At 49.4% G+C, this 27958-nt stretch overlaps 4 protein-coding genes across 12 annotated transcripts in view; 1 reads left to right on the top strand and 3 right to left on the bottom strand.

Annotated features, from left to right (window-relative positions):
* Window positions 1-19: 19 nt before the first annotated feature.
* Window positions 20-12948, bottom strand: nhsl1a (NHS-like 1a). 5 transcript variants are annotated; one of them, XM_058618608.1, is made up of 10 exons: window positions 10954-12086; window positions 8086-8196; window positions 7629-7777; window positions 6769-6843; window positions 6361-6589; window positions 5993-6124; window positions 2284-5910; window positions 2072-2159; window positions 1920-1973; window positions 1605-1692 (listed from the first exon to the last, which is right to left on the bottom strand). In XM_058618608.1, exons 1-9 carry the CDS (start codon window positions 11567-11569, stop codon window positions 1949-1951), a joined length of 5052 nt encoding a protein of 1683 aa, XP_058474591.1. In that variant the 5' UTR covers window positions 11570-12086; the 3' UTR covers window positions 1605-1692; window positions 1920-1948. The 5 variants fall into 5 exon arrangements, with proteins under 5 accessions (XP_058474584.1, XP_058474556.1, XP_058474574.1 ...); XM_058618601.1 differs by lacking the exons at window positions 1920-1973; window positions 10954-12086 and adding an exon at window positions 12845-12948 and having other exon boundaries at window positions 20-1692; XM_058618573.1 differs by lacking the exon at window positions 1920-1973 and having other exon boundaries at window positions 20-1692; window positions 10954-12085.
* Window positions 12949-16056: 3108 nt separating this feature from the next.
* On the bottom strand, window positions 16057-20693 carry fbxo3 (F-box protein 3). 2 transcript variants are annotated; one of them, XM_058618957.1, is made up of 12 exons: window positions 20556-20693; window positions 19905-19994; window positions 19656-19819; window positions 19353-19467; window positions 19073-19277; window positions 18952-18997; window positions 18769-18853; window positions 18573-18695; window positions 18378-18493; window positions 18167-18274; window positions 17429-17511; window positions 16057-17339 (listed from the first exon to the last, which is right to left on the bottom strand). In XM_058618957.1, exons 1-12 carry the CDS (start codon window positions 20648-20650, stop codon window positions 17202-17204), a joined length of 1368 nt encoding a protein of 455 aa, XP_058474940.1. In that variant the 5' UTR covers window positions 20651-20693; the 3' UTR covers window positions 16057-17201. The 2 variants fall into 2 exon arrangements, 1 of the variants encoding a protein (XP_058474940.1); XR_009234015.1 differs by lacking the exon at window positions 16057-17339 and having other exon boundaries at window positions 18382-18493.
* Window positions 20694-21562: 869 nt separating this feature from the next.
* Window positions 21563-25548, top strand: f2 (coagulation factor II (thrombin)). The gene is made up of 15 exons (XM_058618825.1): window positions 21563-21735; window positions 22115-22195; window positions 22280-22359; window positions 22442-22466; window positions 22645-22710; window positions 22825-22933; window positions 23163-23296; window positions 23382-23675; window positions 24023-24136; window positions 24222-24348; window positions 24421-24588; window positions 24666-24839; window positions 24916-25094; window positions 25174-25244; window positions 25321-25548. The coding sequence occupies exons 1-15, from the start codon at window positions 21663-21665 to the stop codon at window positions 25483-25485; spliced, it is 1860 nt and encodes a 619-aa protein (XP_058474808.1). The 5' UTR covers window positions 21563-21662; the 3' UTR covers window positions 25486-25548.
* A 138-nt stretch (window positions 25549-25686) lies between these two features.
* zgc:171422 (uncharacterized protein LOC100001353 homolog) overlaps window positions 25687-27958 on the bottom strand; it is a 6793-nt gene continuing 4521 nt past the window's right edge. For all 4 annotated transcript variants that reach the window (XM_058618760.1, XM_058618733.1, XM_058618741.1 and 1 more), the window contains exons 9-12: window positions 27766-27890; window positions 27174-27696; window positions 26222-26677; window positions 25687-25974 (exon numbers count right to left, since the gene is read on the bottom strand). In XM_058618760.1, the coding sequence (XP_058474743.1) occupies window positions 25775-25974; window positions 26222-26677; window positions 27174-27696; window positions 27766-27890 (1304 nt within the window). In that variant the 3' untranslated portion in view covers window positions 25687-25774. The remainder of the gene's footprint in view (window positions 25975-26221; window positions 26678-27173; window positions 27697-27765; window positions 27891-27958) is intronic.

Below are 27958 nucleotides of genomic sequence, written 5' to 3'. Positions count from 1 at the left end.
TTTTAAAATAAAAACAACATTAAAGTCGAAATTGTCTTTTATTGCTTCAGTTTTTCTTTATATGCAAACAGCAACATTTCATACATTTGACGTTAAAGAGTAAATATTTATGTTTCTAAATGTAATATCATAACGTTACATCCACACTTCTTGTCTAGTACTCGCTTTAAGATTTGTCACCATGGAAACCACAGCAAAATACAGTAAAAGATTACAGTTCAGTCCAGTCTGATCTAGTCCATTACAGTCCAGTCTGATCCAGTCCATTACAGCCCAATCCCAGCCCATTTTTACCAAGTATGCACCGGAGGTGACTTAAGCGTACTTGGGATGGCCATGTATCCCAGGATGCATTTCAGCGGAACATAGCAGCAGATAACAGAAATATAAATCTGAAATAAATATTTTTCTGTCCTGAACAAAGTTTAAGGTCATTTGAGGAGAAATGAGTCATTTAAAATTCAAACATGTGGTTTGTGTTTTAAGATCTGACGTATTTATTGTTTGGAAGCGACGTTTGTCAGAAGTGATAAGCTCCGCCTCTGCGTTACCGCGGCCTGTCCTAATGACATCATGACGTCGCTGTCATTACATGCTCGGTGTGATCCATAGAGTTGTTGTTGACGCGTTATATTGTTTTTAATGTTTTATTTATTTTAACTTTGAATTTTAGATTTATATTAAAGTCGCACGGTCATTGTATCTGTATCTGTATTGACAGACTTTTCAGGCTTCTGTCATTTTCTGGCTCTTCTGTCTTTAGAGGCATTCAGTTCAGTTTCTGGCTGTGAGTCCAATCCAATCAAATCTGGTCCAGTCTGTCCAGTCCAGTCCAGTCCAGTCATGTTCAGGTTTGTTTTTGATCTCACAACATCCACTTCCTGTCAAATCCACCATATCTTAATAAAGTTTCAGAAAATCTCCACCAATCCCTGTCCGAGTTGTCGTCCCTCTTCTCCTCCTGCTGACTCGACAAACACCTCATCGTCTTCCTCCTCCTCCTCTTCCTCCTCGTCATCCCCTTCAAAGATGGCTGTCATCGGGGCGGCAAAGAGGCGGCAGCGAGCGGCAAAGCGTCGGCTGCTGGAGCAGGGAGGAGTGAGGGAGCGAGGTCGCATGGAGGATGAAGAGGAGGAGAGGAAGAGGGAAGGAGTGGAGGAGGAGGAGGAGGTGAGGAGGAGGGGACCGTGTCTCAACATCACTGAGAGGTTCTTACTGCACGGAGACGCTGGTGTGTCCAGGGTCAGCTGGTGTTTTGTTTCGACAGTGCAGGACAAGCTTGAGGATTTGACTTCAGGTCGGTGTGGTGGTGGTGGCACACTCTGATGGTCAGAAGCAGAAGAAGAGGAAAAAGAAAAAGAAGAAGAGGAAGAAGAAGAAGAAGAGGAAGAAGCCACTTTGCAAAGCCGCTCGACAGCTGAGGTCCGTGAGGACAAATCCGAACGACTACCTTTCCTCAGCAGAAGAGCCTTGAAGCTCTCGCTTTTCGCCAGCCTCTGACTCCTGGAGGCTGCAGGAGGTCGTATCAGGTGAAAAAGGTGAGTGGGGGTCACCAGGGGAGAAGACAAGGAGGAGGAGGAGGAGAAGGAGGAGGAGGAGGAGGAGGAAGAGGAAGAGGAAGAGGAAGAGGAAGACAATGTGCGATGTTTATTTTCTGCTGAATCCCTTCTTCCCAGCATCTTCCTTTTAGATCTGAGGGAAACAGACAAAGAGCGGTGGTTACCTGTCTGCACTGACCCGAACCAAGACCATCAAAGGTCCGAGATCTGAAGGAACCAAGGAAGACGAGAGGTTTCTACTGAGGAGGAACTTGGTGACAGAGCAACATGGAAAGGTCACAGGTCAGGAGCAAAGACATCAGACTGAGGAGAAATTAGAAGCTAAGTGTCTCTTCTAGCTAGTTAACGTTCGAACTTTACCTGCAGCTGAACCCTCACTACTGGAGCACTCATGCTGTGCCTTCCCATACTGCACTGCTCCACAGCAGCAGGAGGAGGAGTCAAGCAGACTTGATAAGAATATGGTAAACAGGTTTAGTGGACAAAGTTAGCGATGATGGTGTTTCCCCTACCTGTGGATGACGGCAAACAAATCCTCAGTGGTTCGTGGTTTACCAGAGACGAACATCTGCTCTGCAGAAATGCCGACAAACAGATCAGCTGCAGACAAAAACAACAACAACAAACAGATCAGCTGCAGACAAAAACAACAACAACAAACGCAAACAAGTGAACTAAAAATGTCACAAACACATCTGAAGCAGACGCTTTGAGTCCATCTTACCATCTAGAGTTGGACACACCTTCTTCACCTCCTCTTCAACCTCCTCTGTTTCCTGTATGAGCAGGTCTGGGAGGGGCAGCTCCCCCTGTAGGCTGTCATTGGATGGTGCACTCCTGAGGGAGTATCTGCTCGGACCAATCAGAGCGCAGGAGACTTCAGAGTCACTCGTCTCTGGATCGTTCCTCATCACACTCTCTCTGATCACATCTTTCTCGTCCCCAGATGAAGAAGAAGACGACGATGTTGAGGACGATGAAGATGAAGAGGGGGTGGGCTCTACTGTTGATGACATCATCAGCAGTTGCCTCTCTGTCCTCCTCCTCTTCCTCTTTTTCCTTGATTTTTTCTTTGTGGATGACGGCATCAGGACTATCGTGGTTGTCCTTCTGTCTTCTTCCTCCTCCTCATCTTCAGCCAACGATGACATCGTCTTCTGCTGAAATGTCGTCTCATCATCCTTATGAAGTGTCGTCCTGTAAATCCATTCACGACAGGTCCGGGTACGACCTGCAGCAGCTCCTAGACCCTCTGTTCCTGATGTTCCTCTGTTGTCCATGGTGCTCATGGTCCCTTTAATTGGGGAACCTTTGGGACTCCAGATTGGTGAGATATCCATGATCCCTGGGTGGCCCAACTCTTCTGAGAAACCACAGTGCTCCACAGAACCCGTGGTTCCTATAATTCCCGGGGTACTGGTCCCTGTGGTGGTATCAGTCTCAGATGTTTGTTTGGAAATCTCCACGATATTTTTAGGTGCAAACAGTGGTTTGGTTGTTCGGGGAGAGGTCAATGACACGTCTGACTTTTTGTGCAAAATTGGCGACTTCTGCCTTTGGGGGGTGCTCACGGGAGTCGAAGAATTGTCAGTCAGGTTCTCTGGGGGTGTCTGTGGAAGCTGAGGTGGTTGGTTAGTGAACCCAGAAGGAGGTTCTGCAGTCTGCCCACTTCTTCTCCACCCTCCTGGTCCAGGTCTGGCTTCAGGAGATGCCCCGAGACCAAGAATGCAAAGGTCTGGCTTCTTTTGCAGCACTGGCCTCTCTGGGGACTGGAGCTCCTGAGGACAACCGTGACTCCGTGTTCTTGTCTGAACTTCATCTTTTCTGTCAGACAACTTTGTTCCATTTCCTCTGAGAGACTTGAGTTTTGCCAAGGTTAGAAAATCCATGTCACAAACCACAGTTCCCTGTTTCTCTGTTGGCTCTGTTAGCTTAGCATCTGCTGAAACTCTCACTCCACCTTGTTCCTGTTGAATAGACAGATGCTGGATAACTGCATCCACATGGTTTTCATCAGAAGTGTGGATGTGTTTGTTTGTTAGCATAGCAATAACATGTGAATCATGTTCATTGTCTGGAGGAGCGGTCACATGACGCCCACAGTTTCGGTGGTTAGCATAGCTAGACACAAAATCTTGTAGGCTTTCTTTAGCATCAGCTGACTCATTGTTGGTTGTGCTTGTCTCAGTGTGTCTTGGATGCTTTTCATCAGTATTAGCCGGCATCGGAGAGCTAGCATTAGCCATTAAATCAGCGATTGTTTTAGAATTCTTGGATCCTATCCCAGCTAGCTTCACATCAGTGTTAGCAAGATTGTCAAGAACACTACCAAACACATAGTTGTCTGGAAGAGCTTCTTTGATTGGTTGGTTAGAGTTAGTCGTGGGTTCCACTTCAAGGTTCTTAACAGAGCGAAGCTTGACGCCCTGCAAAGCTTGAGTTGTGACCAGGGGACAGGGGGGCGTGGCTGCTTGAACGCAGTGATTGGGAGAGTTTCCAAGGCTCTGTGGGAGGGGGGATGAGGGAGGAGGAGGAGGTGGAGGAGGAAGAGGGAATTTTGAGGGAAGAGGTGGAGGAGGTGGAGGGGGGGGATAAGTTGTGGGAAGAGCGAAGTTGGTTGGTGATTCTGTGAACACAATAGCATGATGGGAAGTCTGTCTAATAGCATAAGAGTAGGGTGGTGGAGGAAGCCAGGAGGAAGGAGGAAGAGGAGGAGGAGCAGGCAGGTAGGAGTGAGGAAGAGGAGGTGATGTAGAAATAGGGGAGCAGGGAACAAGGGGTGAAAGAGAGGAACATTCTGGGAGAGGTGGAGGAGGAGGTGGAGGAGGAAGAAGAAGAGGAAGAAGAGGATGCTTGGCAGAGGACTCTGATGAGGTGTAGGAGGAGAGGGAGGAGGTGGAGGAGAATGTGGAGGAGAGAGAGGAGAAGAGTGACGACTTCCTTTCCGGTACCGGCGGTTTTGATTTTACTTCGGCACGAGAATTTGGCCTGCGCAGGGAGGAGACAGCGGGTGATGGGGGACAGGCAGATGAGTGTAAGGGGGGGAAAGGGGAGGTCGGGGGAAGGGAGAAGACTCCAGGGCTTTCTGTGAGAGGAGACGAAGGGGGGAGAGGGGAGGACACGGGTGTTCCAGGGATGGGAGTGTTTGACTGGCTGGAGTATCCACTAGAGGGCGAGGCGAGGCGCTGGAACAAAGAGGAGGAGGCGGTGGCGGCGGCTGGTGGGTGAGTAAATCTCAGGACCTCATCCTCTGAGCATGGAGACCCAGGAGTGAGGACGTCAGGGAGGCACATGGAGGGAGGAGAATCGGCAGAGGGCACTGTCTGGAGGTCTAGGGGTTCAAAGGTTGTGACTGTCCTGCCGCTCAGCCCACTCTGGCATACTTTGCTGTTACTTCGGGGCACCCAAGGGTCCTGGAGGGTCTGAGAGAAAGAAGAGGGTGTGGTCTGCGTAGTGTCCTCCTGACGAGGACTAGAGGAAAACCGGGAGGTTTTATTATGACCTGGTTTGCGCCTAAGAGAGTCAGAGCGTGATGGTGGAGGAGGTGGATGCTTTGACTTGCGGAGGGAGATGTTACGAGAGCAGGATGAGGAAATGATGGACTTCCTTTTCTCACAGTTTGGCGAGGGACAGGAGGTGGTTTCCTCCGAACACAGGGAGGTGCTGTCGGAGGACAGGAGGGGTTGGCAGCTCATCTCAGTCCCAGTCTGATCACTGTGGACACTGGAGCTCGGGGAGAGGGGCTCGTAGCTCCACCTCTCATGGTCACAGGAGCAGTGATTGTCCTGCTGGGTGTGGTCATCCACAGAGTTGGTGATTGATGAGAAGGAGAGGTAGTGGGAGGAGGAAGAGTGAGGAAGAGAGGGGTACGACCACTCTGACTTCAGGGTGACACTTGGGGAGGGAGGGGAGACTATTTGTGGACGGACTCTGGTAGAAGAGTCCAGTAGCAGCAGAGGCTGATGGTCACTGTGGAAACCCTGTAGATCCTGAGAGGCACTGAGTGTCCTATAGGGGGTGCTGTTACAGCTGGACTCAGAGTTGAGAGAGAGGTTGGTTGGCAGTCTTGAGAGGATGTTGACTTCTGAGGAAAGTGAGGAGGGGGAGGAGATGGGGGGTTCATTGACACGTGGGGAGGAGGTAAGGGAGGCCATAAGGCTGGACATTCCATCCCCTCTTGGGGCTCGGATTCTTCTTATTGATGACAGCCCCTCTTTTTGGATTTCAGTCTTCTTCACCTTCTGATCATCTGTGTTTTTCTGCCAGTGGGTGGTGGTACCGGAAGAGTTGGCAGGTCCACCCACATAAGAGAAGTGGTCTGGAAGAACCATAGAGGAAGGATCTGGAGAGACTGAGGATATTTGTACATTTTAATAAGTTCTTACGTTTAGTGACAGATTAATTATGTAGAAATGAATGGGTGGAGCTTATACCCGTTTTTTGGTTGACGGCATCAGTTACCCCAGTCACCGTCTTGCAGCGGCTCAGGTTTCGGGGTCGTTGGGATAACGAGTCTACGTTGGAGAGCGTTCTCCGTAAATTGGCCTGCCGATCGAAACTCTCACCTGAAGAGTGAAAGAAACAAAAAAAAATCTTTTGATTAAATTGTTTGATTAAACATCAAGTGTGTGGTCCTGCGTGGTCCTGCGTGGGCTGGACTACATCATCTAGTCTGTGCTTTCCAAGCTAATTCTGACTCTGGATTCAAGAGTAATCTGACGTTGTTTAAGTTCAAGTCATCTTTCTAATTTGATGCAGGTTAAACTTGAGATTAAGCTCAGGATCCGGTCCAGTTCCGTACCTGTGATATTGATCGGAACGATGTCAGCGGGAACTGCTTCCGCGTGCCACCTCATCCTCTCCTCAGGTGTTGGAAGTCTGGAGGAAGGTTCCAAGTCCTCGTCAGCTATCGGCTCATTAGTGGAGGCAAAGACGTCCCAGCAGGAGGCGACGGGGTTCAGAACCAGTGGGGTCAGAGGTCGTGTGTTGTTCAAGATGAGCCTCTCTTCTTCATAGGAGGAAGCTGACGACTGAGAGCAAACAAAACAACAAACTGGATCAGACTTCAGGAGGATTTTCTCATAGAGAGACCGCTAGTCAACTTTAGTAAAACCTAAACTCAGTAGATTCTAAGGTATAATTGAAAGGGACCAGGACAGGACTGGAGTTCTAGTCTAGTCTAAGTTAGTCTAGCGTGGCCCGTGTTTACCTTTCTCCTCCAAACTGAAAACTTGAAACAAACTGAAAAGCAAGACTGAGACAAAAAGTCCAAGAGTCTGGATCTCTGAGAGACGGACAGAGGGTGAGGAAGGAGACAAGGTGAGGAGACAAGGTGAAGGAAGGATAAAACGGCTGAGAAACAGAAATCATGTGATCAGAGGAAAAGAGACAGTTTATGGTGGCCACCAGCAGGTGGCAGTAAAACAGAGACTCAGGTAAACTCACTGTATCCATGGCAACATCAGACCCTGGGATAAAGGTAGTAGCTGGATGCTAGCTGTCTGTTAGCTCGATATTCACTGAGTGTTAGCTAAATGTTAGCTGGATGCTAGCTGTGTGTTAGCTCGATATTCACTGAGTGTTAGCTAAATGTTAGCTGGATGCTAGCTGTGTGTTAGCTAGATATTCACTGAGTGTTAGCTGAACATTAGCTGGATGCTAGCTAGATATTCACTTAGTGTTAGATAAACCTTAGCTAGATGCTAGCTGTGTGTTAGCTAGATATTCACTGAGAGTTAGCTAAATGTTAGCTGTATGCTACCTGTGTATTAGCTAGATATTAACTGAGTGTTAGCTAAATGTTAGCTGGATGCTAGCTGTGTATTAGCAAGATATTCACTGAGTGTTAGCTAAATGTTAGCTGGATGCTAGCTGTGTATTATGGTGATGCCGTTTCGACTTCATTTTCCAAAATAATTAGCACAAGTTTTTTTGTTACATTTGAGGGCGGAGTCATTAACCTTTTGCTGTAGTCTCATTAATATTCATGAGCTAACAGCTGCTCTGTATCCATATTCATATGACCTCTGTGTGTGTGTGTGTGTGTGTGTGTGTGTGTGTGTCACTAACTGTCTTCCTGCTTTTGTCCCTCCACCCTCTGTGTGTGTTGCCTTCTGATTGGTCCAGGCCAAAGGAGGACAAAGGGGAGGCGGGGCCCGGCTGGTGGAGGTGTGAGCTGGCAGGTCTGCTGTAGCCATGCTGAGTCAGCCCGTTACATGCTACACACATACACACACACACACACACACACACGCACACACAGTGCAGATGCAAGGTCAGACAAATGTTAACGTGGTCAATAATCAATGAGTTCTCATCAAATCATTAAAACAGGAACATCAGAGTCAATCAATCAATAATTCATCAATCAGTCATTTCAATTTGGGATTAAATCAGATTACAGTAGATTAAAGGATCCGTGAGTGGGGGAGGAGGGGTGGGGGAGGGGCATGTGCCACTGCAGCAGTCTGCAGCAGAATGTGTGTGTGTGTGTGTGTGTGTGGGGGGGGGGGATTTGACCTCTGACCTCTCAGGTCCTCAGCGCTGCCCGATCGTCTTTTCCCAGGGATGAAGACCAGACGCTGCCGCTGAGACTTCTGGGTAGTGTAGTGGACAGACCATTTACTGTCGCTGTCGCCTGAAGACACACACACACACACACACACACACACACACACACTGTGTTATTGAGCGTTCTGTGGTGGTTCCTCTGGTGGAGAGATTCAAATGGTCTTTGAAGGGTACACATGGTTTCTTGATAAGTTCCCTGGTTCTTAAGAAGGTTTTTCTTCTTGTTCCATGGAGTCCTGATCCTTCATCCAGTTTGTCCGAAGTGAGGTTCTGAGACTGAAAAGATCCCTGAGGACCTTTGATGAAGTTCCGGGTTTCTTGAGGAGGGAGTTTTGGATGTTCCAGCTGCAAGAAAGGTTTAATTTTTTAAGGAGATCTATGAAGGCTCAAATGGTTTCAAAGGAACAATCCTTGGTTCTTGAAATGACACCGCAGGTCCTTCAGGAGAGTCAGGAGATGGACCCACAAACACATTATCCTTGAGCAAGTCTGCACCGGTCCTTGACGCGACTCTGGAGTGGAGTACCAGAGGTGCAGATGATCCTTGAAGAAGTCCTGGAACTTCAAGACTCAAATGGTCCTTGATAAATTGTTCCTTTAGATTTAATGTGGTCCCCGGGATCTTTGGGAAGTCTTGGATGTGGTTTGGGGAACCCTCCTTGAGGATACCGAAATTGCCCGTTGCCCCTTGACAGTGTGGTTGCTACGGTTACCTGCTGCATCGTTGACAGCAGCCAAACACACACACGCACAGTCACACACACACACACACACAGACGCACGCACAGTCATACACACATACACACGCACACACACACACACACACTCACACTCACACTCACACACGCACGCACAATCACATGCACACACTCACACACACGCACAGTCATACACACACACTCTCACACACACACACACACTCACACACGCACACACACACACTCACACACACACACACAAACAGTCACACACACACAAACACACTCACAGTCACACACACACATACACTCACACTCACACACTCACAGTCTCACACACACACACACACTCACAGTCTCACACACACACACAGTCACACACACACACACACACACACACACACACACACACTCACTCACAGTCTCACACACACACACTCACACTCACACACACACTCATAGTCTCACACACACTCACAGTCTCACACACACACACACAGTCACACACACACACACACACACACACACACACACACACTCACTCACAGTCTCACACACACACACACTCACCTCTGGTCTTGTTGAGGTATCTGAGGACAGATTTGATCGCCGCTCCGATCAGAACCATGACGACGCCACACACACACACACACACTCACGCACACACACACACTCACACACACTCCTGATGCTGCAGCAGACAGAGAGAGAGGGAGTGGGCGAGCAAGCCGCAGCAGTAATGCAGCTCGAGTCTCCTCCCACTTCTCGCTCTCTCTCTCTCTCTCTTCCCACTATCACACACACACACACACACACACACACAGTCAAGTTGGCAGGAGTGTGTGAGTGTGTGTGTGTGTGTGTGTATCACCTGCTTTTAAAGATTTGTTCTTCTTTTTTTCTGCACTTCGTACAATGCTAGCGCGTTAGCGCTGACCCACGTCTATAATATAGAATAATACGAACAATGTTACGAAAAGCCTGCGAGCTGCGAGTTCTTCACGATGAACGTGAGCTGTAGCATTTATAGCATGTGTGTGTGTGTGTGTGTGTAAAGTGGGTCAGATTATGTGTCAGTGGAGCAGCTCATTACTTCACTCGTCCTCCTTCTGTCTCTCTCTCTCTTTTAATTAGTTTAATTAGACAGGAAGTAGGTCATGCTATCATTACGTCGACCTTTGACCTGTCACAACCTGCTCTGTCAGCAGCTGTGACCATGAGCAGCAACATATGCTAACTCTGTAGCTAACAACTGGAGTTAACAGCTGTAGCAAACATCTGTATCTAACAACTGGAGCTTACAACTGTAGCAAAGATCTGGAGCTAACAACTGGAGTTAACATCTGTAGCTAACAACTGGAGCAAACAGCTGTAGCTAACAACTGGAGCAAACAGCTGTAGCTAACAACTGGAGCAAACATCTGGAGCTAACAACTGGAGCAAACAGCTGTAGCTAACAACTGGAGTTAACAGCTGTAGCAAACACCTGTAGCTAACAACCAGAGCTAACATCTGTAGCTAACAACTGGAGCAAACATCTGTAGCTAACAACTGTAGCAAACAGCTGTAGCTAACAGGTGGAGAAAACATCTGTAGCTAACAACTGAAGCAAATATCTGTAGCTAACTGCAGTTAACAGCTGTAGCCAACATCTGTAGCAAACATCTGTAGCTAACAACTGTAACAAACACCTGTAGCTAACAACTGGAGCAAACACCTGTAGCTAACAACTGTAGCAAACATTGGTACCTAACAACTGTAGCTAACAGGTGTTGTAACCATCAGATGGTGTAGCTAATAGGCAGCAGCAGAAGCTAATCACAGTCGTTGGCAGAAAGAATCTGTAGCGACCAGGTAGCAGATGGTCGCTAACAGGTGGCAGTGGAAGCTAATAGCTGATAGCTAACATGTAGCAGCTGGGCTGGTAAAGCCTGTTCATAATGCAGGAACTAACAGCTGGTATAGCATATGGAGCTACAGCTAATCCCTGTAAACACACACACACACTGTAATGCTGGTTCTCAGCAGCAGGGGGCGCTCACAGCTCTGACTGTGTGCCAGCGCCTCAACTACACTTGTAAAAAAGTGGCATTGGCCCTTTAATGTGGCAAAATCTGGACCAGTACCTCTGTACAGAAGAGGCGTGGCTTCCAGCCCAGAGCTCCTCCCTCGCTGCATTCTGAAGCAGAAGAATTTGCTCCTGCGCCTCCTGCTGGGATGATACTGGTACTGCGGCGGAACCTCTGGCTGCAGGAGGGGGGGCGTGGCACAGAGAGGGGAGGGAACAGGTGTGGTGTAGCCGGGGCGTGGTTTCAGTGTCGGTGGACACGAGGTCGTCCGGCAACGCTGGGTAAGGATTGGGCAGGTCGTGCGCCGTGGCTGAAGGGGCCGAGTTTGTGGTTGAGGTTTCCCATGAGCCTCTGGGGTAAAAGAAGGGTGGATGTGGGGGCGTGGGGGAAGGTGCTGGGGGCGGTACCAGGGGCTGCTGCCTGAATACTGATGTTGAGATGGTAGGGGCTTTTTGTCTCCGCCCACATTCATGCTGTAGATGGCGTCGCGTTGCTGGTGGATTCTGGCGGTCAGCAGGCGGCGCCGCAGGCTGCCCTCGGTCTTCGGCTGCAGGGCGGCCATCTCGCGAGGAAGAAGCTCGTCTCGCTCTTCGTCAGGGCCGGCGTCCCAGCAGCGTGATGTCACGCCTGGCCCCGCCCCCTCGCCACCGAGACACTCCACGTAGGAAATCATCCTGTCCTGACGGCCGATCGACGACCAATCACAAACAAACTTTCATCGTTTCACAATAAAAGCCTCCGTAGTAGATTTCCAACCTTTCATAATAAAAGCCCCAGGTTTCTATTTGATCTGACTTTCATTTCATAATAAAAGTTTAAAACGCCACTCCACAGGAACCTCTTCCTTCTTTAGCTTCAAAATTAAAAGCACAATAACGTCAGTTTTTGAGATTCTTCATAAAATTGTTTAACACAGCTTCAAAATAAAAGCCTTCAAAACAACACGACAAAAAAAGACAAAAAATAAAAAATTCTTCCTCAATAAAGGTCCAAACAAAGAGTCATTTCAAATTAAAAGTGTCTCTCGAGGATCTCTGAAGTCTTTTAGGTCCTTCAAAATAAAAACTTCAGAACTGAAACCTCGACGGCGACAGAGAATCATCATCTGTTCATGTTGACGCCGTCTCTCTCTCTCTGCTCTAATCTGACAGGGATTATCCAGCTCTGCAGATGGCCACACACACACACACACACACACACACACTCACGCACACACACACATACACTAATGCAAAACTTCATTGTCGTAAATTAATTTAAAATTTATAATTTAGAATTAGCATTTACTACATTAGCCACCATGGCCAGTTAGCAGCTGGTGCAGTTAGCATTTACCAACTAGCCGTGGAGGCCAATGTAGCAGCTAAAGTTTGTACACAGTATTTGTTTATTTATTAAAACATTATAAAAACATACTTATTATACATTAAAAGATAAAACTGTTTTAACATCAGCTCGTTACATTTGATCTTGATTGTATAGATTTCTATTTTATTGAGTGCTCAAGTTGCATTGTGGGTAAGTTCAGCGTCAGTGAAGGTGTTACTGATGATGGTGAACAGCTGTGTTTTGGAGGCTGAATGGGATGTTTCAGCCTGTTACAACAGGCCTGACACACACACACACACACACACACACACACGTGTCACACTGAAGAATGCACACGCCTCCAAACACAACAACACAACATTCAGAACTCCTGAGTCGGAAGATTCAAAACAATAATAATGACAAGCAGCAGCAGACGGCGCAAACAATCAAAGTTGTAGATTTTGTCGTGGTAACCATGGCAACATGAATGAGTGCAGCTGCTCTGGAACATATTTCTCTGCAAAGCTCGCTGTGTGTGTGTGTGTGTGTGTAGGGACAAAGTGACCTACATTTGAACACACACACACACACACACACACACACACACACAAACTTCTTTAAAACTTCTCTCTCTCACCTTTTAAGCAGAGCATGTCGACCTCTCTCGTCCACTCTCGTGTTTGATGAGTTTGAAACACAAGTTCAAACACAGATTCCTCTCTCTCTGTCTCACTCTCTCTCTCTGTCTCCCCTCCATCGCTCTCCCACAGTAAGAGCCCCCCCGTGACACTCATCCATCATCACCTGCACCAAACCTCTGTGTGTTTCTGCTCAATTTAATCATCACCACTGTCACTGTCGCTGTGTGTCAATAAAGTTATCCTGCTTTGAATACACCTCAGACGCTTTCACTTTAAAGTTTGGCATTGTCAGTGTCGCTTAGCAACACACTGCAGTGCATGATGGGAGATGTAGTCCTCACTGATTCAGTAATATTGTGTTGTTTGAAAAAAAATGCTGTTGTTGAAGTAACATTAAAAAAAACATTTAAATCCACTGACTGTAGTTTTTCAAACAATAATCACACTCACATCCTCTTAAATGATCTGGCTTTTCAAAATAAAACCTTATGTTTTGGTTTCAAAGCGCGCGTCAGACGGGATAGAGCGATCTGATTGGCTGCTCAGCAGAGAAACACGGAAGTTGATTGGCACGCAGCTCCTCTGCACACTGAAGCTAAAGCAAATCCCGGGCTCTTTAACCCGAGTTTAAATCCTTTTCTCGGGATATTTTAACGTCTCATCCGACCCGGGAGGCTCACCGAAGTTAAGCGCAGGCGGCAGCTGAAGCGGGTGAGCGGAAACACGGTAAAAAGACGAGCGTCAGTGGGAGTTAGCCTGTTAGCTGCGGCTCGTTATTAGCTTTATTTCAAACTGAGGTATCAAGTGATTTTACTTTAAAAAAATAGCATGGAAATAATCCCGGGACTAACCCGGAATGATGTGGGAAACCGTGATTTGACTAACCGGACACGTCCCAGTTCAACAGGAGCCGCAGCGTTTCTACTATTTGAATTTATTTTAGAAAACAGTCAGAAAATGAATGGAGTCTGGTCAAAGTCACATACACATTCATTCTGGCAGTTCTGTGCGGAGCTGAAGATACAAATGTTATTTAAAAACAACTGCACAGATGCTAATGTTTATTCAGCTTAATACTTATTTAAAAAAAAAATATTTAGTGTTTACCTCATAAGAAAATAATGAAATAATTCCGAGTTAGAGAGTGTCACCAAAACCTCATTAGGAAAATGTCCAGTTTTAAGTTAAATGTTGAAATATTCTGGTAAATTGTCTATGAAATTAATGTCTGACACTAAGGTATGAAATGTTTACTTGATTAATTGATCAATCTGTGTTTATGTTTTGAGAAAATTCGCACAACCTGCTGTAAATTATCAGACAAAATTAATTTAAATCGGAGAGAAATTGTATGTTTTATTTTGACACTCCTGTGTGTTTCCTGTCCAGCTCTCATCATGTCCGTCATCATCCACACCCGCGGCGAGGTGGGCGGTGGCGTCGCGGCTCACCTACGCTGCTCCTACTGCGGCCACTTGTCCAAGAGCCACGCCCACCAGCTGTCCCACATCGCAGCGTCACACCCCTCCCACCTGGACCACGTGGCGTTCGGTCGCCTAGGCAACATCCTGATCTACCAGAGCACAGCGCGGCTGTTCCACTGCGCCGACTGCTTCTACACGACACGCGACTTCACCAAGCTCTACACGCACATCATCACCACGCACTGTCTGCACGAGAGGGACGCACACAAGGACAAGCTCGGCGGAGACAACGAGAAGGTGGAGGACAAAGGTGAAGACGAGAAGATGGAGGACAAAATGGAGGTCAAAGGTAAAGGCGAGAAGATGGAGGTCAAAGGTGAGGAGGAGAAGGTGGAGGTCAAAGGTGAGGAGGAGAAGATGGACGACAAAGGTAAAGACGAGAAGATAGACGACAAAGGTAAAGACGAGAAGATGGAGGTCAAAGGTGAGAAGATGGAGGTAAAGGGTAAAGACGAGAAGATGGAGGTAAAGGGTAAAGACGAGAAGATGGAGGTCAAAGGTGAAGACGAGAAGATGGAGGTCAAAGGTGAAGACGAGAAGATGGAGGTCAAAGGTGAAGACGAGAAGATGGAGGTCAAAGGTGAAGACGAGAAGATGGAGGTCAAAGGTAAAGACGAGAAGATGGAGGACAAGGGTGAAGAGTTGAAGGAGAAGGCTGAGGAGACACATGAGGAAGATGGCGCCCCCCAGAGGCAGCAGGTGGCCAAACCGGACCTTGAAGCCGGAGACTGTGTCCTGATGTTTGACGGAGCCTTCTATCACTGTCTGTTCTGTGACTTCAGGAACAAGATGAAAGTCCTGGGTCTCAACCACGTGGTCAAGAAACACGCCGTCCCCAAAACCTACGCCAACCAGGCCATCAGGCGCGAAGCCGACGCCACGCCCAGACTGACGGCGAGCGGCGGCAGCGATGAGGAGGAGGCGCTCGCCAAGGTGGTGAGCTTCATCTCCAACCGCTACGTGTGTCAGATCTGTGGCTGGAAAAACAAGCTGAAAGGTAACAGACTTGCTTCAGTCACATGATCACGTCTTTATCTCACTGTGAGACTCACGTTTGTAAACCACACACACACTCACTCACTCTCCCACACCAAAGCCCAGAGAGAAAATCAGTGATTTTAGCTGCTGGTCCTCTGCTGCCTCCTGTGGTCACTCTGTGTCACTGACGTCAATCTGAACATGGATTTAAACACCGAAGAGACAAAAGACATTAGATCTCAGTGATGGAGGCAGCAGTGTGTGTGTGTGTGTGTGTGTGTGGGTGGGAGTGGGCTCAGTCCTCACACTGTCACACCTGTGGTGTTCCTCCTCCCCTCAGGGTTCGTCATCAGTCACGTGGGGCGGAGTCACAGCGTGGATCACCCGTACCGCTGCACAGACTGCAGCTGCAGCTTCTTCCTGCCCAGTCGCCTGCAGCAGCACGTAAGCTCCGCCCACCGGCCGGGCAGGTACGCCTGCCCCTTCTGCTGCTTCAGGTCCCAGCACCTGGGAGGCTTACGGAGACACTGCAGCCGCTGCAACGCCCGAGAGGAGGAGGAGCTGCAGGAGGGAGGAGCAGCGCCAGGGAGGAGAGGGGAGGGGGAGGAGATTGAAGAGGAGGCAGAGGAGGGGGTAGAGGAGAGGAAGGAGACGAGAGGGGAAAGGAAACGAAAGGGGGTGGCGAGGTCGATACAGGAGGATGACGACGACGACGACTGAAGGAAGACACAATGTTTCCTGTCATGTGACCTGTGATGTCATCCTTTATTTTACACCACCTTTACATTTTTACTCGTCATCACATTTGTCTGTTAAAGTTTTTTAAATAAAGTTTGTTACGTCAAGGATGACGCTTTTATTGTGAAGGGCTCTGAAGTCTTTTTAGTCAAGCTAGGTTAATCTATTTCTGCTATAGTGGCTAACGTAGTAGCTGCTCAGCAGTTAGCATTTATTACATGAGCCACCATGGCCAGTTAGCAGCTGCTAAGTAGTCACGGTGGCTAATGTTGTAGCTACTAAGTAGTCACGGTGGCTAATGTAGTAGCTGCTAAGGGGTCACGGTGGCTAATGTAGTAGCTGCTAAGCAGTTAGCATTTATAACATGAACCACTATGGCCAGTTAGCAGTTAGCGTTTGCTACAGTTCTGTACTTTTATGGTAAAGTTTTTTGTCATAGCTTAATGCTACGTTCTGTTGACACAATTTTTCGCTAGCTTAGTTTAGTTGCACCAGAGTTAACGGTCGTCACGGTGAAAAACATTTATTTACACACAGAAGAAGAAACCAACGTTCAAATGCGTTTGTTCCCGACAGTCTACGTCAAAACACGAGCCACTCACGACGCTGGAGTGTCCCTGGGGACCAAAGTGATGACATCATTTCCTGTTGACAATGAGTCGGCGTCGATGAGCATTTCCTGTTTATTGAGCCTAAACAGAACCCACCAATCACAGCAGAGCGACGATGATGAGGAGGAGGAGGGGGAGACAAAAACAGGAAGAGGCCTCCTTCAAAATAAAAGCCCAGTTAGTTCAGGCTCTGCCCGACACTTAGGTTTCCACCGCAGGAACTGGACGCTAACGATGCTAACGACACGTGACTGAGTGATGTCACACGTCCCTGTGTTCCTGCAGAGGGCGCCGTCACAGACGTCGTCCGTTTAAAACGATAAGCGATGGATCAGTGGTCGGTTCCTGCAGCGGAAACAAAAGCTCCCGACTTTTCAAAGAAAAGTGAAAAACAAAGCGTCTCCATGGTTACCGCGGCGTCCATCTTGTCAGAGCGGTTTACATTAAGACGGGGGGAAAAAAAGGAAAGAGAAACAGCGAGAAAAGTCCACTACATTTCCCACAATCCCCTGCAGTCAGTGCATCAATCCTGAGGTCAGAGGTCAGATGTGTCGGGGGCACCACGCCCCCTCCAGCGCCGCCATGTTGATTCCCCGGAGGTCGCCGAAGTTTCCGCCCTCGTCGTCCTCTCTGTCGCCCTCGTCGCGGCGAGGAGGCACAGCGGTGGGCGTGGCTTTGCGCTGCAGACATGAGACACTGTCTGAGTCAGGGCGAAAGAGGCGGGGCCAACAAATCACAAAGACGAGGACGTCATGATCAGCTGATTTACCGTTCTGACCGTCGGCTCTCTGAACGGCGGGCAAACCATGTGGAAGCGAGGAATCGCCACCTGGAACACTTCCTCTTTATTCACTGACACACACAAACACACGGTCAACATCCTGCTGCTCCTTCACAATAAAACACCTGCTGCTACTGACCCTTCACAATAAAACACCTGCTGCTGGCAGTTTAAAGAGCTGCAAATGATCCTTCACAATAAAATACCATCTTAGAGACAGTGTTTTCAAAATAAATGACCTGCTACTGGTCCTTCACAATAAAACACCTGCTGCTCCTGATCCTTCACAATAAAATACCATCTTAATGACAGTGTTTTCAAAATAAATGACCTGCTACCGCTCCTTCATAATAAAAAAATTGATTTTCAGACAGTATTTTCAAAATAAAGCACCTGCTACTGATCCTTCACAATAAAAAACTGTCTTAGATATAGTATTTTCAAAATAAAGACTTGATATTGATCCTTCAAAATAAACGACCATCTTAGAGACAACATTTTCAAAATAAAAGACCTGCTACTGATTTTTTTAAAGTATTGTTTAAATGAAAGACGTGGTGAGGCTGCTCCTTCACAATAAAAGACTGTTGTAGACAAAATGCTGCACCTTCACAATAAAAGAAAGAAAACAATGGGACTTCCTGCAGTCACATGATCACATGTTTCTCCACATCAAAGTGAAATGATTGACATGTATGTTTATGGACTCCTTCACAATAAAGTTACCGAGTCTGTGGAAGGTGTAGTGACCCTCCATGTACTCTGACGGCGTGGAGAAGGTGGTGCAGCTCGCGTACTCGTGCACCTTTCCTGGAGTCAGGACCGGAAACTCTCCTGCAGAAACACACACACACACACACACACACACACACTGTCAGCTGCTTGTCTCAGCCAATCAAAGTCCAGAGGGAGGAGCCGTGTGATGTCAGCAGCATACCGACCACGCCGGGCCCTTGGACCTCCTCCATGTTTCCGTCAGACGTGGTGATTTTCCAGTAGCGGCTGTCGAGCTGACACGCGGCGTCGGGCGACGCGCCGCTCGACATCTCGATCCTGAAAGAGACGTCACGTGACCAGAACGCGGGCAGTGTTGTGGCGCGCGCGGCGTGTGTGCACGTGCGGGCGCTCGTACCTGATGCGGTAGGTGAAGAAGAAGTGCGGCGGGTGAACGGAGGAGAGCTCTGGCAGGAAGGAGGTGGACACGGAGACGGTGATGTCGCCGGTGGTCGCCACGCAACCGCTGTCGTGAACGTACCTGCGGACGGACGTCAGCGCTGTGATGTCACACCTGTCCTTCATGCTGTCGTGTGAGTGTGTGTGTGTGTTACCTGAAGATCTGGTCTCTGATGATCGGATATTCTCCTGTGACCACGTTGTGAACGTAGGTGGTGAACCACTCCAGGAAACAGGAACCTGAACACAACACACACACAGGCCACGCCCCCTACATGCAGTCACATGACATTACAGCTTGTAAACCGCTCACACACACACACACAGACATCTCTCACCTGTGATGAACATGTCGATGGCTGAAGGATCCTGAGCCGTCTGATCCTGAAACACAAAGCCAACACGTCACACTTCCCCCCCGATTTCTTTGCAGAGCTCTTACTCTGAAAGGGTACGTACAGGGCAAGGGTAGAAGCTCTCGAACTTCCTGCGTCCCTCTGCGGGCTGCAGCGCCACATACTGGCTCAGGCCGGTGTGGAAGCAGAAGGTGAGCGGCAGGCAGTGCCTCATGCCTTTCCTCTGCTGGAACCCGCCCGCCGCCGTCTCCACGTCCAGCAGCACCTCAGAGCGGTAGTGGTTGGACAAGGACATGCTTCCCATCAGCCTGAGGACACACACAGACAGGAAGTGGTCAGAGAGGTGGACTGAAGGGGGAGGGGCCTCGTGGGGAGACACTGACCCTGGGATGACAAGCTTCTGTCCGTTGTGGATGCGATACGAGCAGCGATAGTCGTCTGGAAGTCTGCAGCCAATCTGTGCCTCCATGGTGTTCAACTCCACCTCTGTGGTGCCCTCTACAGGACACACACAGCATTAACATCAATGTCACTCACTCTCCCACACCAAAGTCCACAGAGAAAAATCAGTGATTTTAGCTGCTGCTCCTCTGCTGCCTCGTGTGGTCACTTTGTGTCACACGTGTGTGTGTACTGTCAACCACACACAGAAAACCTGAAGCTTTAAAGACGGACAGTTGCGTCACCTTTGAGCGACGCGATCATTCGCGGACACCGCTGCTGCAGGAAGCTCTTAAGCTCCTCCCACGCCTGCCTCAGCGTGGCGTAGTGCTGGATGTAGCGTCCCAGGTCTTTGTAGTTCTGTTTGAACAGACGGAACCAGGACACGCCGCTCTGCACACGGTCCGCACTGCGCACACACACACACAAACAATCAATACAACGACACGAGTTATCAAACACAGATTGATTGATTGATTGATTGATTGACTCACTCTGTTAGCAGCCAGTGTTTGCAGCAGAGGAACTTCCACAGCAGGTTGTGTTTGGAGAGTTCGTTCAACCTCCTGCTCACATAACTGCAGCTACACACACAGACAGACACACACACAGAGACAGACAGACAGACACACACACAGAGACAGACACACACACAGAGACAGACAACACAACAACAATTATATTGATGATATTTCTTCTTCTTGATACTTCCCTGTGGCTCGTTAACACTTTAGAGAGGGGTCAAATTAATAGGAACACTCCAAAACAACGTTGTCCAATAAAAGTCTTCACATTTAACGCGTTAAAGAAATGACCGTGCGTTTATAAGTGACAACAGCGACTCACTGAGAGTCGACTTGAACTTAAAGAAAATAAGATCAGTCACGTTAAAACAGTCTGAAGCTACAGGCTAAGCTAACGAGCTTCAGTTTATTCACAATCGTTTTTAATGTAGTTACACGCGACCAGTGACGTCAATGACATGCGTCTGATAAGACTGTTTTTACGTTTGTGTTGTTGTTTTTAGTAGCTGTTAGCCTGATGCTAACGCCGCCTCGTCTTCTGGTTTTTGTTTTCGTTTACAAACACGGGTTCTTGTTGTTCGCGGTTAGTCGGTGTCGTTGGTTCCGGTGCGGGACACTTACTGGACCAGGTCTCTGAAGTCCAGGAAGGAGAAGACGTGCAACAGCGGGTCTGAAGGAAGAAGATCCACCCGTAACGCTGAGCTAGCTGCCGCCATCTTTGCTCCTCCTTCTTCTTCTACTGTGCTTTAACAGCAGCTCGGGCTCTCCGGCGCCTCTTGCTGCAGGCGGCGCGTCACTGCAGTGACGCACAGCGGCCACAGCTGCTGCTCTTTCACAATAAAAGACTGCCTTAGAGACAGTATTTTCAAAATAAAAGAAGTGCTACTGCTGCTTCACAATAAAAGACTGTCTGAGACAGTATTTTCAAAATAAAAGAACCGCTTCTGCTCTTTCATAATAAAAGACTGTCTTAGACAGTATTTTCAAAATAAAAGACCTGTTACTGCTCCCTCACAATAAAAGACTATCTTTGAGACAGTGTTTTCAAAATAAAAGCCTGCTGTCAACACACTGTAAATTGCTGCTCCTTCACAATAAAAGACAGTTGGAGCGACAGAAAACAGTGATGACAGCCCAGTGAGGTCGCTGAGGCCGAGGAGAAGAGCGTTAGACGGTCCAGAGAAGCTTCAGGATTCAGGGTCAGCTGCGAGGCCTTCACCTCTGTATCTGTAAAACACATATTTACTCTGACTGTGCTGACTCACACGATCAATACCGACTCACAGGGACAGCGGTACGCTCAACACTCAACCACTCACTCACAAAAAGAGTGAGTGGTTTGTCAACCACTCACTCTCCCCCCCCCCCCCCCACACACACACACACACACACACACTCTGTGGGAGAGGGAGAGAGTGTGTGTGTGAGTGTGTGTGTGTGGGAGAGTGTGTGAGTGTGTGCAGTACCTCAAACAACCACACTTTCCCTAAAAACCTGCTCAGTTTCCTGTAGACCTGGTCTTGCTGATGTGTCCTACATCAGAACAGCGTGCTTGTCCTGCACATCAGAGTAAACATGTCCACACTCATACTTTGACCCTTCGGTCAATACACCCCCCCACCCCCCCCCCACACACACAGAGTCAGACGGACCCACAGAGACACAGAGGAGACAAGGAGACGGCGTCTGCTGGATCTGGTTTTGAGGTTCTGATTGCAGGTCTGGATCATGGTGGAACCATTGTGGAAACCCGCTGCACTGGTGCTGCTGCTGGTGCTGCCCGGCTGCCTCGCTGACCACGGTACCACTTTACTGCGTCTGTTAGCTTTGAGCGTTAGAGACAACGTGGTTTTTAACCACTTCACCAAGGACTCGCGTCAGTTCACTGTGAGAAAGACGTAAACCACTCACTCTCTCACACCAAACAGAGAAAACCAGTGATTTTAGCTGCTGCCTCGTGTGGTCACTCTGTGTCACTGACGTCAGTCTGAAAAAATCATTTAAAAAGCTGAATTTTACAGAATCAGACTTTAGAACGTAGTGATGAAGGCAGCAGTGTGTGTGTGTGTGTGTGTGTGTTTGTGTGAGTGAGGTTTTCACTGAGCCTCTGTCAGGCTGGTTCTCAGCAGCAGGGGGCGCTCACAGCACAATTATAACACACTGTGTGTTTGTCGCTGTAGTTTTCCTCAACAGCCAGCGAGCGGCGCAGGTTCTGGTGCGGAGTCGACGAGCGAACACGCTGTTCGAGGAGATGAAACCAGGTCTGCCTGTCTGCCTGTCTGTCTGCCTGCCTGTCTGCCTGTCTGTCTGTCTGCTCTTGACTCTGGTGTGTGTTGTCTTCAAAGGGAACCTGGAGCGGGAGTGTGTGGAGGAGGTGTGTGACCACGAGGAGGCGCGGGAGGTGTTCGAACAGTCAGACAGAACGGTACGACCACGCCCATCCTCTTCTCGTCCAATCACAGCCGCTCTAACATCAGCACTAATGTCATGTGATCTGTTCTCTGCAGGAAAAGTTCTGGGTCAAGTATCTGGGTAAGAACTGCAGCGCTACGCTGTGCTACGTACAGAATATTTTAAGTTTGATTTAAGTTTACACATGAGGTTACTTTAAACTGTTGCTATGACGACGTGTAACTGTGGAGAGTTCAGGTTAGACAAACATCAAAGTCCACACAGACACACACACACATGCTGTCTGTGTGTGTTTCAGACTGTAAAGGAACTCAAATGACGAGAACACAAGACAACATCAACGTCATCAGACAGTGTATCGAAGGTAACACACACACACACACACACACACACACACACACACACACACACAACCAGCGTCACATGGACACTATTGATCTGATCCATATAACCATTGTGTGTGTGTCTGTGTGCACAGGTGAGTGTGTTGTGGGCTCTGGAGTGAACTATGAAGGAAACATCAACATTACATCATCAGGACGACAGTGTCAGAGCTGGAGACACAACTTCCCACATCCCATCATGAGGTGGGTCACTTACTAATTAACTGACCAACTGACAAGTCAACAACTAACTCACCAACTATTATCCAACCAGCAACAAGTAGGTAACCAACCAACTAGCTGATTAACCAAGAATTAAATATGCATCCAACTAACCAACCAATTTGTTTTTACCTGTCTGTTGTTTACCTGGTTACCTGTGTGTTGTTTAACTGGTTACCTGTGTGTTGTTTACCTGGTTACCTGTGTGTAGGGAGTATAACGTGTCGGAGATGGACATTCTTAAAGAGAACTTCTGTCGTAACCCTGACAACCGTCCTGAAGGACCGTGGTGTTTCACTCGCGACGCGACTGTCCAGAAAGAGCTCTGCCGAGTCCCTGTGTGTGGCAAGTATCAGCCAGTCATAGACCACGACACAACGTCTCCACGGTAACCATCATAGCCATGAAACTTTGCCTCTGGTTCTTCCAGGTGAGGCTTTTGTCCCACCCACTCTGGCCCCTGAACCAGTCCAATCCCAGGACTGCATTCCCAACTTTGGTCTTGACTACGTGGGCGACCTGGCGGTGACTCTGGGGGGACACACCTGTCTGCACTGGTCATCGCTGAAGGTGAAGGCTCTCAGCCAGGGCAAGGACTTCCTCCCTGAGGTCAACCTGCAGGGAAATAAGTGTCGTAACCCTGACAACGACCCCGAGGGCCCCTGGTGCTATGTGGAGGTTTCTGGAAACCTCACAGTTGATTTCTGTGACCTGAACATCTGCGGTAAATAACGCAAAAAACTAATTAACCATAACTCTTAACTAACCACCTTCACCTGTGTGAGTCTCCTCCCACCTCTACCTATGTGTGTCTCCACCCACTTCTACTTGTGTGAGTCTCCACCCACTTCCTCTTACCTGTGTGTCTCCACCCACCTTTACCTGTGTGAGTCTCCGCCCCCTCTCACCTGTGTGAGTCTCCACCCCCTTCTACTTGTGAATCTCCACCCCCTCTCACCTGTGTCTCCACCCACCTGTGTGAGTCTCCACCCCCTTCTATCTGTGTCTCCACCCACTTCCTCTTACCTGTGTGAGTCTCCGCCCCCTCTCACCTGAGTCTCTGTGCTGCAGAGGACCAACTGCTGGCGGAGGACCAGGCGGAGGAGACCGACAGGGAGCGCTCGGTCCTTGGACCACACCGGAAAACCTTCTTTCAGGTTCGCAGCTTTGGAAAAGGAGAGAGCGGTAAGGTCGACCACGCCCACCTGACCTCATGGTTACATGTTATTGGTTGGTTCACTGATGGTGAGCACATGACTGTGTGCTGCAGAGTGTGGACAGCGCCCCCTGTTTGAGAAGATGAACAAAAAGGACTCGAAGGAGGACGAGCTGCTGGAGTCGTACCGAGAGCAGCGAATCGTCGGCGGCGACAACGCAGAGGTGGCCTCGGCACCATGGTAACTACGCACTGTCACCACGGCAACCGGAGTCTCCGCCCTCTAGGTAACATGATGTGAACGTGTGTGCAGGCAGGTGATGCTGTACAAGCGCACGCCGCAGGAGCTTCTGTGTGGAGCCAGTCTGATCAGTGACCAGTGGATCCTCACCGCAGCTCACTGCATCCTCTACCCGCCCTGGAACAAGAACTTCACCATCGACGACATCCTGGTCCGCCTGGGGAAACACTCCCGCACCAAGTAGGACCACCGCGCCGTCCCCACACGGTAAAAAGATCTCCTCACTGTGAACCATAAACATCTGCTCACCTCTGCAGGTTCGAGCGCGGCATCGAGAAGATTGTGGCCATCGATGAGATCATCGTGCATCCAAAGTACAACTGGAAGGAGAACCTGAACCGCGACATCGCCTTGCTGCACATGAGACGACCGATCACGTTCTCCGACGAGATCTTCCCCATCTGTCTGCCCAGCAAGAGGGTCGCCAGAGCGTAAGACCACCACACAAACATGTTTGCCAGGTTCCGTCATGTTCACGGTGGCTGACGCGGTCTCTGTTCCCAACAGTCTGATGAGCAAGGGTTTTAAGGGTCGGGTGAGCGGCTGGGGGAACCTGAAGGAGACCTGGAACCCGGCAGCAAGGAACTTACCCACAGTCCTTCAGCAAATCCACCTCCCGATCGTGGAGCAGCGCACGTGTCGCAGCTCCACATCCGTCAGGATCACAGACAACATGTTCTGTGCCGGTAAAACACGCAGCATGCTCCGCCCTTTTAGACCCCGCCCCCCGTGTTCAGAGCTAACACATGATTGTGTGTGTTGCAGGTTACAGACCAGAGGACAGTCTGCGTGGAGACGCCTGCGAGGGAGACAGCGGTGGACCGTTTGTGATGAAGGTGTGAACCAGGAGATGATCGGGTTATAGTAATCTGATTACCTACCACTCATGTGTATGTGTGTGTGTGTGTGCAGTACCCGGCAGAGAACCGCTGGTACCAGATTGGCATCGTGTCTTGGGGCGAAGGCTGCGACCGCGACGCGAAGTACGGCTTTTACACTCACGTGTTCAGGATGACCCGCTGGATGAAGAAAGCGATCGTGAAGTCGGGTAATGATGACGACGGCGACGACGACTGAAGACCGCGCTAATCATGTTCACTTCCTGTTCTTACTATGCAAATAAAGCTCACTTCCTGTCTACCACTGATCACTTCCTGTCTACCACCTTACATTTCCATCACTTCCTGTCTTGAGCATGAGCAGCACCTGTTGAAGGCGTGTTCACCACAGGTGCCGAGTCACCGGCTTTTCAGAATAAAAGCATGGATTCCACTCAGATGACTTTAACATTTTATTATGAAAGTGTTCATGTAGGATAATCCGTGCACGCACACGACAGAGGATTATCTCCGCCCCCACGTGTGATTCAGGTGTGGTCCGCGACGCCTCCTCCGCCCGCGCTGTGCGTCAGCAGGTGTCGGCTCAGGTGAGTTTTGCGTGTGTAGCTCTTTGTGCAGATGACGCACGCGTAAGGACGAACGCTGGCGTGAGACAACATGTGTTTCTTCAGGTCAAACTTCCGCCGCAGACACTTACCGCACTCTGGACACGAGAACGGCTTCTCACCTGTTCAACACACACACACATACCACAATTACTACTGGCCTAATCCTAATCCTAATCTTAATCCTAACCTCAATTTAACCATAAAACATGTATTCACATTAAAATGTAGTCCTTTACGCTATGGGGACTAGATTTTTGTCCCCACAAGGAAGACAAGTCCCCATAATGTGACTGTGTAAACAGGTTTAGGTCCCCACAACATTAGTAATACCTGGACACACACACACACACACACACACACAGTTACCCGTGTGTATCCTGCGGTGCTCGGTCAGGTGACAGGAAATGGAGAAGGCCTTCCCACAGTCGGCGCAGACGTAGGGCCGCTCGCCCGTGTGCGTCCTCATGTGCTTCTGCAGGTCGCCACCAGAGGGCCAGCCCTTCCCGCACACAGTGCACACGTACGGCCGCTCGCCCGTGTGCCGCCGCACGTGCACGTTGAGGCCGGCGAGCGCGGTGAAGTCTTTGGGACAGTAGGGGCAGCGGTAGGGCCGCTCCCCCGTGTGCGTCCTCAGGTGTCCCTCCAGTCCGTCCCTCGTCTTGAAGCGCTTGCCGCACTGTGGACACAGGAAGCGGCTCTCGGCGCTGTGGCCGGCGCGGTGAGACTGGAGACCGGTCAGAGAACCGTAAGTCTTACTGCAGAGGTCGCACTGGTACGAGCGCTGAGCGTGAGACCGCTGGTGGATACGGAGCTGCGTCACACCTGAGGACAGACATGGACACACCTGAGGACAGACATGGACACACATGGATAATGGATCTGGTCCTAGACCTGTGACGTAAACCTAAACCTGGATCTGGTCCTAGACCTGTGACGTAAACCTGAACCTGGATCTGGTTTATGTCACAGGTAAACCTGAACCTGGATCTGGTTTATGTCACAGGTAAACCTGAACCTGGATCTGGTCCTAGACCTGTGACGTAAACCTGAACTTGGATCTGGTCCTTGACCTGTAAACTGGATCTTGTTCTAGACCTGTGACGTAAACCTGATCCTGGATCTGGTCTGAGACCTGTGAAATGAACATGGTTCTAGATCTGGAAAGTATCCAAAATGGTTCTGATTCTTGTTCTAGCTCTGTGAATTAGATCTGACCCTGAATCTGGTTGCAAAATGGATCAGATTGTTGATCAGGGTCTGGTTCCAGACCTGTAAAGTTAATACTGAGTATATGAAGTGGATTTGGTTTTGGACTGACCTGAGAAGCTCTGGCTGCAGAAGCGGCAGGTGTACTGCGGCGCAGCGCCCTCTGCTGAGTGCGTCTGCAGGTGCCGCAGCAGCTGCGTCTGAGAACTGAACGTCTGCTCGCACACGGTGCAGGTCAGGTCGGGCGGACGCTGCTGCAGGCGGCCACCGTCTCGCTCCGCCGTCGTCTCCAACACCCGATCGGAGCTGCCGCAGGTGACTCCGCCCTTCTCTAGGTGCGTCTGCTTGTGATTGGTCAGACTGGACAGGTGGTGGAACTCTTTGTCGCACTGGCCGCACTGGTACACGGGTCGCGCACGGTGGCTGCGCTGGTGCGACAGGAGTTCGGGTTTGGTTTTGAAGACGGCGTTACACTGGAAACACGACAGAGACCTGACAGGGCGGGGCTCCGGGAGGCGGGGCTCCGGGAGGCGGGGCTCTTCGTCAGGAGGGCTCGGTTGATCCTGCAGGTTTAAAACACCTGCCGAGGTCAAGGCAGCGCTGCAGGACTTGTTGGTGCGCAGGTGACGGATCACCTGAGGTCAGAGAGCTCATGAACAACAGCGCCCTCTGCTGTCAGGACCATGACACTGATTTAAACTCACCTGCGAGCGGTAAATAAAACACTTGCTGCACTGAGGACACTTGTGAGCCACACGCTGAGAATTATGGGAAATGCTGAACAGGGCATTAGCTGTGACCTCAGAGCAGGACACGCCTGATTGGTCGACTGTGAAGAGAAGCGGGAAAATTGAATAATCAAATGATGAGTGGTTGTGTGTGTGTGTGTGTGGGTGT

This window comes from Solea solea, chromosome 2 (assembly GCF_958295425.1).
Source record: "Solea solea chromosome 2, fSolSol10.1, whole genome shotgun sequence".
NCBI lineage: Eukaryota > Metazoa > Chordata > Actinopteri > Pleuronectiformes > Soleidae > Solea > Solea solea.
Note: the sequence above shows the minus strand (reverse complement) of the source record. Positions and strands in the feature narration are given on the sequence as shown.